The sequence below is a fragment of the Ruditapes philippinarum genome, unplaced genomic scaffold, assembly GCF_026571515.1.
Source record: "Ruditapes philippinarum isolate M1 unplaced genomic scaffold, ASM2657151v2 ctg17803_1_1_1_1, whole genome shotgun sequence".
In the NCBI taxonomy this organism is placed as follows: Eukaryota; Metazoa; Mollusca; class Bivalvia; order Venerida; family Veneridae; genus Ruditapes; species Ruditapes philippinarum.
The window spans coordinates 831-17,438 of record NW_026855670.1 but is presented as its reverse complement, the minus strand read 5'-3'; the positions used below and the strand labels follow the sequence as shown (position 1 = coordinate 17,438).

The 16,608-nt window shown below is 31.9% G+C and overlaps 1 protein-coding gene across 1 annotated transcript; it reads left to right on the top strand.

The window, feature by feature from the left end:
- The first annotated feature begins 10,767 nt into the window (after nt 1-10,767).
- LOC132744064 (uncharacterized) lies at nt 10,768-16,339 on the top strand. Its single transcript, XM_060732672.1, has 8 exons — nt 10,768-10,827; nt 11,541-11,688; nt 12,245-12,343; nt 13,073-13,173; nt 13,924-14,149; nt 15,265-15,342; nt 15,982-16,072; nt 16,275-16,339. Exons 2-6 carry the CDS (start codon nt 11,556-11,558, stop codon nt 15,330-15,332), a joined length of 627 nt encoding a protein of 208 aa, XP_060588655.1. The 5' UTR covers nt 10,768-10,827; nt 11,541-11,555; the 3' UTR covers nt 15,333-15,342; nt 15,982-16,072; nt 16,275-16,339.
- The last annotated feature ends 269 nt before the right edge of the window (nt 16,340-16,608 follow it).

Sequence of the window (16,608 nt, the reverse complement as noted above, 5' to 3'; positions counted from 1 at the left end):
CTTCAGTCTGACTAGGTTTTATACAGTGTTAGCAAACAAAATCTTCACCAAAATGGAAAATGGATTGTTCTTAAAAAGTAGACGGACAAGTTCTTTTAAGAAATTCAGTAGACAAGGGTTAAAATCCCAGCAGAAATTCAAGCAAATTTGTGATAATAGGATATCTGAACAAAAACACATTCAAAGAATTATATTTTTACATGTTTTATGCTAATATTGTTTTACATTTTTGTTTTATTTATTTTTTTGTTAGAATATGTTTATTTATAACTTAGGGTATGTTTTATAACATATGTTTACCATTAACCTTCTGTATTTTTGTTATGGAATTGCCCAGCTTTGAATATGGAACAGTCCATTCAAAGTATAGTGGGTATCAGTATCAAAATACTAAAAGTGAACTACTAACATGGCAGAGCCTGGCAAGACTGCATGTATGTGCAAAATGGCATAGCTCTATATACAAGTGGTAAATACTAATAACTTTCAGTTCTAACAGATAACATTATGGTTGAACTTTATCAAAAGAAATCCAAACAAGTGCCCAGCACTGCATTTATTGTGATTATTTGTTATAAATTATTCTTTGTATTATTTTGTTAAATGTTGTTCTTCAAAATAAACAGTATAAATCTATAAAGTCTGGTTTGTAAGATTGTCTTCATTGATTACTTCATGTGGCATTATGCGATCAATTTATAGCTTATAGAATTTTTGCACTGTTTAAATTTATAACAGTGAGTTTTGGGCCGGCAGTTGCAACTTGTGAGATTGTACTTATGTGACTCACACATGTGAGTACAATAAGAGAAAAGTCGTATTAGTGAGTTCTAATGTCAACTTTCATATTATCTGGACTAAGCATTTGGGAAAAGTCTCTCGGTATAGTATTATGCTCAATAGGTGCAATGTGGTCAGTGGAAACTAAATTTCTGAAATGAATGTTAAAATATATGGTATATATAGTTCTGACATCAAAATGGGGGAGATTTCTTAAATTTGTGAAAATAACCCTTATTTTAAGATAAATCTTTAAATATATGGCTGCAGAAAGTGGGAGTCTCCTGCTCAAAGTGGGAGAGTTCACATGAATACTACATGATACTCCTGAGCAATCAAGACTCGGGCTATAACTGGAAGGCACTTGTCAGGAAAACTTATTAGTAGTTACATAATTATAAGTGCTTTGTTAAAAAATATGGAGTGCAAGGTTAAAAAAATACTTGTGGGAACTAGAAAGGGGCTGTTGCCACCTATCTATGAACATTATAATTTAGACTTGGACTGGACCTTGCATGGGAAATTATTCTCCTACCTATCAGAGAGCTAGGGCCCAAGTAGGAGCTGAGGTTATACTCAGAGTACAGATCTGGAAGTTCAAATGTCTAGTTTGGATGACTTGTGTGCTATGAGGCATCGACCTGACGTGAATTTAGGCCGGGCTTATCAGCTGTCAAGATATTACAGGCAGCATGAAAGATAACCCTTCAAGTGGCTCTACAGCTCTTATCAGAGCTACATACCAGTTTAACTTCCATTATTGACTAAGGTTAAAAAAAATTGTGCTCCAGCAGGTGCAATGCTAAATCATACCCCGCATAAAATACAATATTTTACGCTCCTGCCATAATATTGATTCATTTACCAGGGTCTTTCAAATAGATCTATAAGAAAGACTCGAATTATTAAACCACATAATAAAACTGGAGGACAGCCTGCTACATGTACTTTTTAAGCACAGGAAACTGAAGTTTAAAACGAAAAAAGGATTATAAATATTATTTTATTTTTTTCATTTTAAACTGCAATTTCCTGTGCCTTTTACAAGTCATATTGTACTGTTGCATAATGATAAGATAATCATTAATTATTTATAGTTGGTTACAATAAACATAAACATTAGCTACATGTGTCATAATATAAGCTGTTTTCCGACATAACAGACTATCCTTTAACAATGCAAACAAACAATCTGTATAAAAGAAAAAATATATAAAAGGATTAAGAAGATCAATGTACATTTATGAGTGAATCTGTAAAACAAATTAGATTTATAAGCTATGGATAAGATAAAATTAATTGATTAAAAGCAATCAAACATCACAGAATATTACATCATACTAGAATTTCATTTTATGTACACTTAACCCAATAATCAGAATTAGAAAAAAAAGATTGATGCATTATTTTATAAAAATTAGCATGCATAATCACTATAATCTGACATTTACAGAAAAATTGGTATTTTTGTACTTTATATCGGGTTCTATAAAAAGGTCTTGATTTTAGTCTCTTCCTTTGAAATGAGATCTACAATTCTATTGGATATACGTCCAGCAATGAACCAATCAAAATTTCTCTTACAGAAGGGTTTACTGAATCGAATGTCACATTTACGAAAGAGTCAGAAAACATTTACTTACATAACGATTTTATAAAGAAATACAGAGCTAAAGAGTGTTTCGAAAGAAAAGATGTTTGCAGCAAGTACTTGTCAACCTCAGGTGAGTATACTTTACTAGGTATCCTTTTGTATAGTGGTACATTATATTCGTGTAACTTATGTCACATGTGTCTAGTAAAAAATCTGAGAAATTACGTCAATGACTGTGTGATTAGTTTCATCAGCTACAGTTTGCGTAGCCAATCTGGATACAAACCATCTGAATCTTATATAAGTTTCTTTAGAATTCCACGTAAAAATCTTAAAGATATATTCCTATTCCTCACATTATAGAAGAATCAAATAATTATTAATTTTGGACTTGTACATGAAATGAATGATGAAATGAAATTAATATCCTATGATTGGTTGGGTTTTGAACAATATGATATCAAATCTGTCTGTACATGTATATAGAAGGACCACTTCTGGAATAATTCAAAATTGTTAATAAGTCAAGAGAAAGTGGTCGTAGTATGAAAAAGTGAATCCGGGTCAGCTCGGCCCTAAAACGTACTCTGCCCCCGAGTCAGCTCGGCCCTATTCCAACTCGTCACGGGTCAACTCGGGCCCACTTTTCAATTATTAATATTGAGGTTTGTGTTATCACTATTTATTGTAATTATTTATAATCGATGTGAGCATCTCCAAAAAACTGACGTCATGTTGGGTCTACTATTAGTATTAAAACCCATTAACAGAGCTATAAATGATATTTACATGCTGCATCTTTGTTATTTTATTTATAATCCACTCTCTGTATCTTTGTTCTATAACACATTTAGGTTTTTTTGGGGTTTTTTTAAAAAACAAAAAACATAAGTTCATACATTATTGTGTTAAAAAACTTAAGCATCTGTATATAAATAAGATTTGTATGGAAAAAGGGTGGGGGGAAAATCCCGGGATCCGGGACGCCCGGGATCCGGGATCGTATTAGATATATAGGGAAAACTAATAAACTATATTTTTGTTGGTTTTTGCCGTAATGAAAGGCGATTAAACGTTAACTTTTTATTTTTTATTGTATTTAATGACCGGTAAATTAATTTTACTTAAGATGTAAATGTATTTAATATACTTAAAATGCGGAAATCACAATACTTATATTTGCCTAATTGGAGAATAAATTTTTTTGTTACTTTATAATTTTTGGCTTAATTTTATGTACATGTATTTAAATATTATTTTTAGAAAATATCATAAGATATACTTAACATCATTTATAACCAAAAAAACTCTTGACATGTATGACAGGTGGTAAATTCCCGTAATCTCTGTACTGTGTAATAGATCCCGGCTTTTCTGAAAGCAAGATGGTAATGGTCATTTTCCCGGGATATATATATCTTATTCGATTCGGCTTTCTTAATGCTTTCTTTAATGTCTTAAATGAATATATTTTTTAAGTATGACAAATTATGAACAAATTACTTGTCAATGAAATTATGAAATGAAAAAGAACGGCAGTGGACTCATTTTCTTAATAAATTTGCCCAACATATCGTCCCATGGTGTTAATAAACATTGGTGTATTGAAGATGTCTAGTGACACTTCCGACTATGACCAATAGACCGAATGATAATTTACTCTTTATCTGTACGTCTAATACGATCCCAGCTTTTCTGAAAACTATATACTTGAACTGGTCAATTCCCGGGATATCTATATGTTTTAATACGATCCCGGCTTTTCTGCAAAACTATATTCTTGAACTGGTCAATCCCCTTGATCTTACGATCCCGGCTTTTCTGAAAACCATATTGTTGAACTGGTCAATTCCCGGTATCCCTATATGCTTCAATACGATCCCGGTTTTTCTGAAAAACTATATTTTGAACTGGTCAATTCCCGGGATCCTTATATGTTATAATACGATCCCGGCTTTTCTGAAAACCATATTTTTAAACTGGTCAATTCCCGGGATCCTTATATGTTCAATATGATCCCGCCTTTTCTGAAAAACTATATTCTTGAACTGGTCATTTCCCGGGATCCTTATATGTTTTAATACGATCCCGGCTTTTCTGAAAACCATATTTTTAAACTGGTCAATTCCCGGGATCCTTATATGTTCAATATGATCCCGCCCACCCTTTTCTGAAAAACTATATTCTTGAACTGGTCATTTCCCGGGATCCTTATATGTTTTAATACGATCCCGGCTTTATGACAGACCTGCTTATTATAATGAAATAATAAGTGATTATGTAAATATATACTCTTGCTCTTATAATACATAAAATACATTTATAATACATTGTTGTTAGAAAAAAACCTTAAATAATCCAATTTTATTTTAATATACTTTTGGTCATACTAAAATTTTCTGTCTCATGCAAGTAAAACAAGTGTGCAACTATCTAATTATCATATGAATTGCATTCTAAGGCATTGGTCATTAGCGTATTATTTTATTTCGACATGAATGTTTAGTTTCTTTTATAATATGAGCGGCAATGGCTTTTAACAACTGTAATTTTGGGCTGTTGGTAATATCAACCATTTCTTGTCTCTTTCATTTTAGGACAAGACTAGTTTTCTTCATGGATAAACTTGAAAACTTAAAATAACAATATACACATGCTTGTAATATTGTAATAGTCACTGTATTATTTTGTATAGTATCTCTTGTTGTTAACCTAATTTATTAGTGTTAAGAAATTATTGTACATGGTGTAATTTTGTATATATTGTATGTTCTGCTCTTCATAATTGGAGGAAATAAAATAATCTATCTACCTATATGTTTAATTCGATCTCCGCTTTTCTGGCTGCGATTTTTATAATCTTTTCGTAGAACATTGAAAACAGTAATTCAAGTTACATAACTTGATGAACATTTAGATCTGCAAGATAAATTAATCACCTTTTTTACATAATCTTTATCATGTAACATTCTCTTTAAATCAATGAGAAGCTAAATTGGTGGAAATTATCATTTTAATTGCATATTATATATTTTGCAAAAAAAGAGAGATTTTTTTTCTATGAAAAATATAATTTATCGTGCGCTTCATCACCATAACATTTGATTTTGACCGCATTTTTGTAAGTTTCTATAAATGGATAGTCTTATATGATGTGTTACAGGAGAAAAGTCAAGACATTTGTATTTGATAAAGGAAGCAATTAAATCAAGTTATGTTGTAAATCATATATAATACGTATTTTTCGCAACAGATAGATTCACTGTAGATTTGCCAATTTTACATGTACATATATCTATAGCATAATTCTAGGTTTATGCTAACTAAGACAAAATGTTTGCTTTACATTATAAATATTATAACCGGCTTTTGATATTTACCCTTTCTGTCAAGGGTTAACTCATCTAAAATGAAAACGGTGACTCGATAAAATATATGTAGATATATCTATGTCATTTTATAAGACTACTTTAATCTTTTTGGTCAAACAAAATGCTTTATGGTGTATGCATAATTGTTAGTACTTTGATGATAACCTAGTCATAGATACCTTTAAAAATGGTTCCGTTGATGGAGACTCCTAATCTTTCTGTTTATAATGCCGTTCTTATGTACAGATCACCATCATGTGCTCTATATTTTCGTTTTCGTTTTTCAATGGGGCATTTATGTGTTGGTGAATGTATCATATTTAGCACTATGTATTATTTGTGGATAGCGCCCCTTTCCAAGAAAGAGCAAAATCAACATATTATCTAGGAGCATCCAACCTCGTTAACCATATTATTATTATATAGACATTAATATGTTTTGTCGTATTGTAATATTTACATTATTCTGCTTCTCCCAAGCGAGATGTCATGTGTAACCACTCTTCGTTTAATATTGTTCCCTGAAGCTCTTTGATTTGGTAATTTTATATGGCACAGTTAATCAGCTTAAATTGTATGAGCTACTTTTACATTTATCAAAGAATTATTTCCCGTGAATACACATGCCATCTCGACTTCTTGTCACGTATCGCCATTTTTCTATTTTTTGTATGTATATATATTGATGCTTTGTCAATGGCTCTCTTTAGGGCTTTAGTGCAAATAAAAGTTCTTCTTCTTCTTCTATGTCTGTATATGTGTTTGTTCAAAATTAACTACTTCTACCTAACGGATTTATGTTTTAAATGCATGTATATAATAATAGAATGAATTGATTGCCAACTTGTATTGACCTTCTTTATATATCCATTATTATATTTATTTTTTAAACTATCCCGTGTTTCACTTAACACATTGTCTGATACGATCCCAGCTTTTCTGAATGCGATACAGCCGGGATCTCTATATAATCTAATACGATCCCGGCTTTTCTAAATGTGATATGGAAGTGGTCAATTCACGGGATCTCTCTATATCTTATACGATCCGGCTTTTTTTATATCTTATCCGATCCGGCTTTTTCTGAATGTTATTATGCAGACGGTCAATTCCCAGGATCTCTATATATCTAATACGATCCCGGCTTTTTCTGAATGTGATTTATAGCAGACGGTCAATTCCCGGTATCTCTATATATCTAATACGATCCCGGCTTTTTCTGAATGTTATTATGCAGACGGTCAATTCTCGGTATCTCTATATATCTAATACGATCCCGGCTTTTTTCTGAATGTGATTTATAGCAGACGGTCCAATTCCCGGTATCTCTATATATCTAATACGATCCCGGCTTTTTCTGAATGTTATTATGCAGACGGTCAATTCCCGGTATCTCTATATATCTAATACGATCCCGGCTTTTTCTGAATGTGATTTATAGCAGGCGGTCAATTCCCGGTATCTCTATATATATCTAATACGATCCCGGCTTTTTCTGAATGTGATTTATAGCAGACGGTCAATTCCCCGTATCTCTCTCCTTGTTTAATACGATCCCGGCTTATCTGAATGTGACATGGCAGTGGTCAATTCCCGGGATCTCTATATACATGTATCTAATACGATCCCGACTTTTCTGAATGTGATAAGGGAGTTCAAAGATATTCGGTCTAAACTATTGTACAAGTATCGTAATGATCTAATAGGGAAATTGACAATCTGCATTATTGATGCGTTTGTTGTGATTTATCAATAATGGTATAATATACTTATATTTTGATAGGAGTAAAATAATTTGAACATTACAAGTAGGATTATGTTTGGCAAGTGGAAATCACTATGGAGATCTATATCTAAGTAGGAAAACCAGAAATTTACACAAAAGGTCATTTGTTCCGTGACAAATCAAACAAAGTGTATTTTAATAAAAAAAGAGCGAGGAAAAAAACACTAAATATCTCACTTTACGTAGCATTCACACTTCGTTTCACCAGACAGATGTCTCTACTCTAAATATTGTAAAAGGGCACGTGTCATCTTAGTCAAATATCTCGAAATCATCGCAACAATAAAATCAACTCCGTCAGAAAAATAAACACAATTCTTCTTTACAATTCCTTGTAGAAATCTGACATAACATTACACATCTCTGTAAAAATGCAGGGGTTAGATCTAATCGATAATTTACCAATGACACCTGCATTACTGTTATATGAAAATACATGTATATTTAATACATTTAAAAATACATGTATAAAATGCATGTATATTTCAATAAATGATTTCTTTACCAATTTGCATTTACTTTTTCGTATTACTTATTATTATTATGTGTTTATATTAAACTTCTATCATAACAAACAAAGTGGTGTCCCCAGACATTTGTTGTACAGTACTGTACGTATGTATGCGCGAAAATCATTAAATTACAAAAATATATCATAGCCATCAAATAGCCATCAAGACAAAAAAAGTAAATAAACAACATTAAACCTGTCAGCATTTCATATCACAAGCATATCCTTGACAAAAGGCATGAGATAATCGATAATTTATCGATCACACCGATAGCAGGTGGTCAATTCCCGGGATTACTATATGTTTAATACGATCCCGGATCCCGGCTTTTCTATAGGGGATCCCGGGATTTTCCCCCCACCTGGAAAAGGTAATGTCTGTATAATGTTGAAAATTTTATGAAAATAAGATCTGTATAAAAATGATTGAAATAAAAATTAATTGAAAACAGACATTTAAGGACGGGCTATTATTTAAGTTATTATCAATCAGTGTGTATGTTAAGGATACCGATTAATTAGGTGATAATTATTATGATTGACTCATTCATTCAAATTTGATTAGTGACCACCTGCAATTAATTAGAAGCTTATGATATTAAGTAAACACGTTTTTGTTTCATATTTCTTTGAATATTACTTTACAAGCAAAATGCATCAGATGCACATATTTACTAGATCTATATTAATTTTATTGAATCTGCAAGACAAATAAATAACTTTTTTTTTTTAAATATACTTTATTTCGGCAGAAGTACAATGTATAGTAATATAATTTATTATTAATTTACCTAAACAATATGCCAAGCAAAGCTAATTAAAATACGTTATATATATTTTTGTAAAGTGGGCCGAGTTGACCCGTGCCGAGTTGGTATAGGGCCGAGTTGACTCTTTTCCTGAAAAAGTGGGATGGTCTCAATTTTTGATAGAAATATCATTGAAATAGCCGGCCCGAAATAACTTAAAAAGAAGAAAAGTGTCCATTCTTACACAAGGTGGGGCTATACTGTATATATGCAACAAGTTCGGCATATTCAGCCAGGTTCTTTCCTTAAAATACTATTAAATGTCACCCAATATCAATTGATATGTACACAAAGCTCAAGTAAAATATTTCTGTTATTTATTTCAATAATAGATACTTTTACCTGTTTAATTAATATCCAACATATGTAATGCTAAATATTTTAATTCAAATATCAAACTGCCAAGTGATATATACCATATAAATTGTAAGATGATCACCTGTTATTATAATTCATATGTTCTTATTTAGTTATCATGCATTAGCTGAAAATACAATGTCAAGACTTTTGGTCAATGGTAAGAATTGACCATAATATACCATCATGAAAAATTAAATCTCCCCCCCCCCCCCCCCCATTTTTTTTTTTTTTTTAATTCTCAATATAAAATGGCATAATCAGAGAAATTCTCACAGAAAAACCCTGGCCAGAATAGTCCCTTTGTGTGCTAGGAGAATACCCAATGGAATGCATAAGTCAGATAAAAACCCTTAGTTAAATTAATCTACACTAGTACAGTTTCATCATACATGCCATAGCGTCCCGGATGGCCAGGACAATCCCGGAAATAAGGTGTCTGTCCCGGAGGTGTCCCAGAGATGATTTATGTCCCATTAAAAAAGGAAAATAATCTACTTTGAAGCAAGAAATTTTACATTTTTATATAATTTTATTGTTAAGTTTTTATAAACTAGTCTAAAACGCTAATCGCGAACGATTATCCCCTAACAGCATTGCAGTGGTCACACTAATCCTTTGATTGGTATATCTACGTGTCCCTTCCAACAATAAATTATCGGCAATAATTTTTATCAATTAAAAGATTAATTGTTTACCCCCTGTGGCTTCCTGAGTGAAGGTGTCATACACAGTAGTTAACAACTGGCCAGTATAAATTTAATCCGCCTGGAGGCAGTTATTAGTGCTTAAAGATACACAGTCATGTTACCTAAAGCTAGGCAAGATATGCCCTAAAGGCATGGTCTTTGACTTCATATGAAAGCAGGCAATGGAACTATGAAGTCAACAACAAAAAATTAATATCATTGTTTAAACAGACTGATCTAGACTAAGAGCCCAGTACAACATAAACAGCTTGGGGATTAACAAGACCTGTGATAGAATATTTTAACTTTTTATCTTCAGTTTTATTTAGTTTTCCCTTCTTTGTTTTTGGTACTGTAAACAAACGCTTTCAATGGAAAATAAATTTTTTTGCCCAGTCGATCTCTCTCTTGAATATTTAAATTCTGGAAATGTGAGCTTGAGATAACTTTTTTTGACAAGTAATAGTTAAAATGTATTTTAAAATCAAACAACAATTCAGATATAGATTTCTTAATTACAACTGAAATAATTATAAACACTAGATAAAGCAACAAATATATGTAATAAATTTTTTTTTTACCCAAAATTTTTAACCCACATTATTTTTTTTTCCAAATAAAAAAACCCCCCAGACCGTTCCCCGAAGAAATAAACACGAAAAAAACTTTTTAACGAAAATGAAAAATTTTTTATTTGTTTTTGAAAAATTTCCCTTTCTAATATGGGATTAAAATTCCCCCTTTTTAAAAATTTTGGGTTGCCGGGCCCTGTCAATCATTTATCAATTTATTTTTCGGGCCCAAAAAGGAAGGGAAATTTATAGTGTTTATACTAGAGGGGGGGGAGTCAGAGACATTTTCAAGAAACCAAGGTCAGAAGTCACTGAAGGGTCGCACAATGAGGTTAAGTCAAAAGAAGTTGACTCAGAAGTGAGTATTTACAACACTGTTCCACGGAACTGACATAAGGTTCAGTCACATCTTTATTGACATAGTTAATTAAAACTATGCATCAGCAATTTTACTTCCTATTTGCTGTATAGCATCATTTCTTTTGAAAAATTGAAAAACCTCTTATTAACCCATGGTTGGTCTGTAGAACTTTGTTTAACCCTTTTCATGTAATATTTCTTAAATAGACTTGTCTGTTTTTCAATCTGGACAAAACAATTTATTATTGTCAAGGAAAATTTTCAAAATTCATACTGACTCAAAAGGGAACAGTGCAGAGATGTCACCATGATTTGACAGCACAGACTGTGAGACACACATCTGTTCTTGGTCTGCACTGGTGTGGTTAAGGGTAGAATCTTTTGCAGGCTTAATAAATTTTAGATGAAAAGAAAATATAGGGTTCCTTTCTGAACAAAGTGTAGGAAAACCTTTGAACAGTTTTGTGTTAATTTTGATTATTTATGGGTTTTCAAAGACAAACGTTATATGGCATTGCAATTTGCTTTGTTATGGCTAGTTTGTATATATCCCAAAAATATTTTCCATTTTCAGAGAAGAGAGGGATATACCGGGTATCTCCTGGTCTTGCATATTATCTCATACTTAAAATTAAATTAAAATGTTTTCCTTTATAGTGATAAATTTGAGGTGTACGAAAAAATGAAGGTAATGTTTATTTTTTGTTCTAGGTAAAAGAACTTGACATGGAATCATGCTGGGATATCCTTATGAAAGAAGATAGTTTAAAAAAATTGTCAGTTTATTTTGGTGTTCCAGAAGAAAACCATTGGAAGTCAAATTATGTATCAGCTTCAACATTTTTTGAAAACAAAAATGGTAAGATAATTATTCAATACAATGCTCAGACTCAAATTTACAAGTTAACAAATGAAGTGTTTTATCTATACAATGTTCAAGTTTACAAGTTAACAAATGAAGTGATTTAATCTAGACTAAGGTACATTTGTACTAGTTTTCAGCAAAAATCACTGATGATCTGTCAGAATAAGCAGGAATTCCTCTTACTACATTAGAAACCACTTAAAAATTTGGTAATGGAAAATATAAGCAATTTCTGTCATATCATCAAAATGCATTCAACAAGTCTCTTGAATTGTGAATATATTATACATAATTATATAACTTTTTTCTTTGGTTCAATTTATATGCCTCCAGCTAGGACAGTGTCGGAGAGGTATTGGTATATAGATCTGCTCTTGTCTGTCACACTATATGTCCTTAGATGGACAAATCAGTGGAATCACTGGAATGTGGGGAAATCCCTATTGTATTTATACATTTCTAATGTGAAGATCTTTTTAACACATCTGGAGATGTGCTAATGTAATAAAAAAACAATGTTTAATATGTTTTCTGATTCGTCTTTCAACAGGGTTTCATGAACACTTGTTAAGTATCCCAACATCGGCTGGATTTTGTTCAATTCTTAGACCAGATGTTGTTAGGTTATTGAGTCAAAACCTCTCACAGGGTAAGATTTTAAAGAAACTGTTTATATTAAAAAAAAATATATAACAGATCTATAAATTTATGAATAAATATATTTGTTTTAAGTAAATCAAATGGTATTTGTTAAATTTATTATACAGCCATAAAGTGGACACATGTTTTTTGTATACATGGTAGATATACATATATTTTTTTCAAATCAACCAGGGCTTTTTTCACAGGTTGGGGAAGCAGCCCTGCCCTTAATTTAGGGGGAAAAATACATGGTATATTTGGAAAAGGGGGAGAAAAAACATCACGTAAATCAATTTTTTTGGGAAAACTTAATGATTTTAATGAAGTTTTCTTTGGGGAAGCAGCCCTATAATGGCTCCTGCTATAGAAAGAAAAAAAAGCCCTGTCAACATGTATGTTTTGATAGAAATTTGTCATCTTTTTAATTGTATATGCATGTACAGTGAACAATTTTCCTGTGTCGAGGTCATAAAGTTAATAATGTTTATCGACAATTTCAGTTTTGAAATCATGACCATGTCCATTTAAACAACAATCATGAAAAGGTGGTCCTGGTTCCATATTTACACACACATGACTATTTATGCTGATTTTTTATTAAGATTATTAAGATATATTTAAAAAAAGAGAAGATTTTTAGCTATCCTTCACTTGTTTTGGGGTTGGGAAATTTTTTCATGAAGTTATCATTTGAATTTCAGTAAATAGTTAACATTGTATGATATTGTTTTTGCAGCTCATACAGTAGAACAAAGACGTATGTATCGTAAAGAGACGAGGAAAACCGGGCTTGGTACTGCCAGCTTTGAATTGGATAAAAAACCAAAAATTGGGGATGTAAGTACAAAGTGTTTTATTCTGAAAACTTGGAACTTTAGATAACATGAAGTATACTTTTTATTATTTGTACACAATAAAAAACCGACAACAAAACAGAAACTGTATAAGGTTTATAGGATTGAATATTGTATATAATGTTTGTAGATCAAAGTCTAGATATCAGACAATTTTGTGTCTGCTGTAAAAAAAGTTTTTCCTAAAGGACTTTTTTTCAAGTGAAGTTTCAATTTTTCACTTTCAAAAATATTGATAAATATGATATAAATATGATGATATGAACTCTTGTGAAGGGATGATGGGGGTGATGTCACTCATTTTAACCCTACAATATGGATAGTTGGACATCTTACTCACCTTTTAATGATCTTGTTGTAAAACTTCATATTTTTGGAATCTTGTCAGTTTCCAAAAGGTTATTTCATTGGCCTTATTTATTGGTCTTTTACTTCTTTTGCTCTTTGGCAATTGGTATGATAATAGTGATTCAGTATTTTGTATAGAAGTCAAAATACTAGTTTGTTTACATTTTGCTATATATAACATATAACTGCACATTCAGTGCGACTTTCTTTAGTTGTTAAAGAACCAACATGCTCTTTTTTTCGTTTAAAAGCATTATTAAACATAATGTTTCACCTTTGTAAACAATTTTGAAAATTATTGATTTCTGAAGCATAATGTGTCTTTTAAGAACATATTTTTATGTTACTGTTTGAAACATAATTGACTTGTTGTTGTATTATTCAGGACTTTGTCAACAACTTACATGAAGGTGCATCTAAGGAAGTGAAGGATAAAATAAACATGGCTTACATAGCAGGCTTAATAAGCAATGCGGACAAAGGTTCTGCGTTAAAGAACAAAAGCACAAAGGAAAAAAGCTCGTTATTTCTGAAATACTTCTTGTATGCTCTTCTGGCATATTTCTTGTACAGGCAGTTGTCAGATATGACTGTTGGACCTGGTAATGGAGGTAGGTCACACTTAATATAGTATAGTATTTGCAGAGAAAAACTTTTTGTTGTTATTGTTGAGAGACGTTGCTGTACGGAGGTACTAGAGGAGGTTAAATTTATTTGTAGGGGCATCCGTGGCTAAGTGGTCAAGGTTGTTCACTTCAAGTCACTTTCCCCTCACTGCTGTAGGTTTGATTCTTGCCAGGATCTATGGATTCTGTCACGTGATGAAGCTATCCAGCTACCTTACAATATGTCAGTGGTTCTACTTAGGTGCACCTGAGGTTTTTCTTCCAACAGTAAAGCTTAAAAGTTGCCTTATGACCTATATTGTGTTGGTGTGACATGAAAACCCAATCCAAAAAGATAAATTTGACATATTTGCAAAGCTTACCTTTTGGAAGAAGCGATACTGTTGTTGTAAAGAGATTATTGCTATACAGAGTGTCACTTTGCCTGGGTTCCAGTCTGTTGATTTCTTTTTGTGCTTCTCTTCGGCAAATCGACAGCTTTGGGAAATACAATTTTCAATCAAAGGGTCACCTAGTATTCACCTGAAAATTACAGGTGTAATGTAATGAACGATAACTCATGCAACTTAAAAATAGTTTCTAAAAATAAAAACAGAATTACTACGCAATGAAACGGAGTTTCCACGATGTGACCGGAAACTCAAAGAACAGTCACAGAACCTTGTTTCAAAACACCATTTCCGATTAAAAATTTGGAGTTTTGACACTCGTTGACATAATTTATTGCATGATGAGTGAATTTGATCAACATGTTTGATTTGATTTGAGAAGAATTGTCTGAGGCCCTGCTGTCTTGTTTGTTTGAAGTTGAACATATACTGTATTATGTGTATGTACTGCATATATGAGAAGACAGTCATAAGTTACTGCAGGTCTCTGTGTACTGGATACATCCCTATATGAACCTGTCTTCAAAATATCAGATTAGTGCACATACAATAAAATTTTCACCACAAACTGCTTGTTTACTAAAGTACACATGGCAACATGTCATTGTGTATGGTTAAATCTATTGATATTCAAGTAGAAGGTCAGAAAAGGGATCTATCAATTCCTTCTGTTTTAATGTTTTTATTTACACATATATATTTTGAATGCAGGATTCCCAATGGTAACTCCTGGACGATTTGAGGTGAATCCAGAAGAAGTAAAAGTGAAGTTTTTCTGACGTGAAAGGTGTAAGTTAACTTTAGATTTTCATAGTTGAATACTTTGTTGACATTTTGGTTCAGGTCTCCCTCCCCCCTCTTATTCTCCCCCACCCCCCACCACCAAATAAAGTAAAATGAAAGCTTGTTTCATAAGCACAGGTGATTTCTTAATTGATCTTTGAACATTTTATGCCCATGTTTAACTTTAACATTCTAATAGTATTTTCAGTTTCTGTAATTGTGCTGTTAAGATAATTTCTCTGATTCCACCAATTTGCCTATTATAAGACTGATGAGACTGTGCTGCTCACCTGGGCAACTTATCCTCCCATTAGTGCAGTAAGAGGTTTAGTCCTTCTGAATTTAATAGGAGTTAACCAGTTATTACACTTAACTGACAATACTCATCTGGTGCAACTTATATTTCATCAGCTGTAAAAGATATTTGCCTGTAACTTCACATGTGTTTGACATAAGAGATGCAATATCAATCTACAAAAACTAATGAATATATTCTCTTCAAACTTTATATATGTACATGTTTTTGGGATCATAATTGGAGGTCACCCTAAGGCCCTCAACTGTAGCATGGTTTTTTTGTGTCTGATTTATGGCCCTTTTGTTAACTTAAACAAACTTATTTTATCTCTTATCTTTGTTTGACAGTGTGATGAGGCAAAGGAAGAATTAGCTGATATTGTAGAATTCTTGAAAAATGGAGAAAAATTCAATGCCATTGGGGCTAAACTACCAAAAGGTATGTAAATAAATCCTTTATAAATAATAATGCAATTAATTGCTTAATGATATATTTCATGTTTTCGCTTAAGAATTAAATTTAATTTAAATGCTTCTGTCAATGTTCTGTACAAAAAAAAAATTCAGTATAATTCAGTTAAGTTATGCCATTTTCTTTATGTTACAATATACTTTATTCATGTATCTTGAATATTTTACAGGTGTTCTGTTAGTAGGTTCACCAGGTGTGGGAAAAACTCTTCTGGCGAAGGCTGTTGCAGGTATAGTTATGTGTTACTAATAGTTAAGAAGTGATAAGTGTGTAAATGTGAAATTTATTAAATTTATATAAAAGTTGAAGTATTGAAAAATTGTGACACAGCCAAATTCTGGATGGTACACTAGCAGTGGCCAATTTAATTATTGAGACTGTGTCTTGGTCTAGAGATGAGTTTTTATCCAGCCAGGAACTAAATATTCTTTAATTTATATGATGTAGCTGTTTTGCGAGCTTACGGGAACTCATGTACCTGTTTTGCTTGAATTAATCCATTT

Coding starts and splice junctions, on each gene's coding strand:
- LOC132744064 (XM_060732672.1), top strand. CDS start 11,556: ATGGAATCATGCTGGGATATCCTTATGAAAGAAGATAGTTTAAAAAAA. Junction 11,689..12,244: donor ATTTTTTGAAAACAAAAATG/GTAAGATAATTA, acceptor GTCTTTCAACAG/GGTTTCATGAACACTTGTTA. Junction 12,344..13,072: donor GAGTCAAAACCTCTCACAGG/GTAAGATTTTAA, acceptor TTGTTTTTGCAG/CTCATACAGTAGAACAAAGA.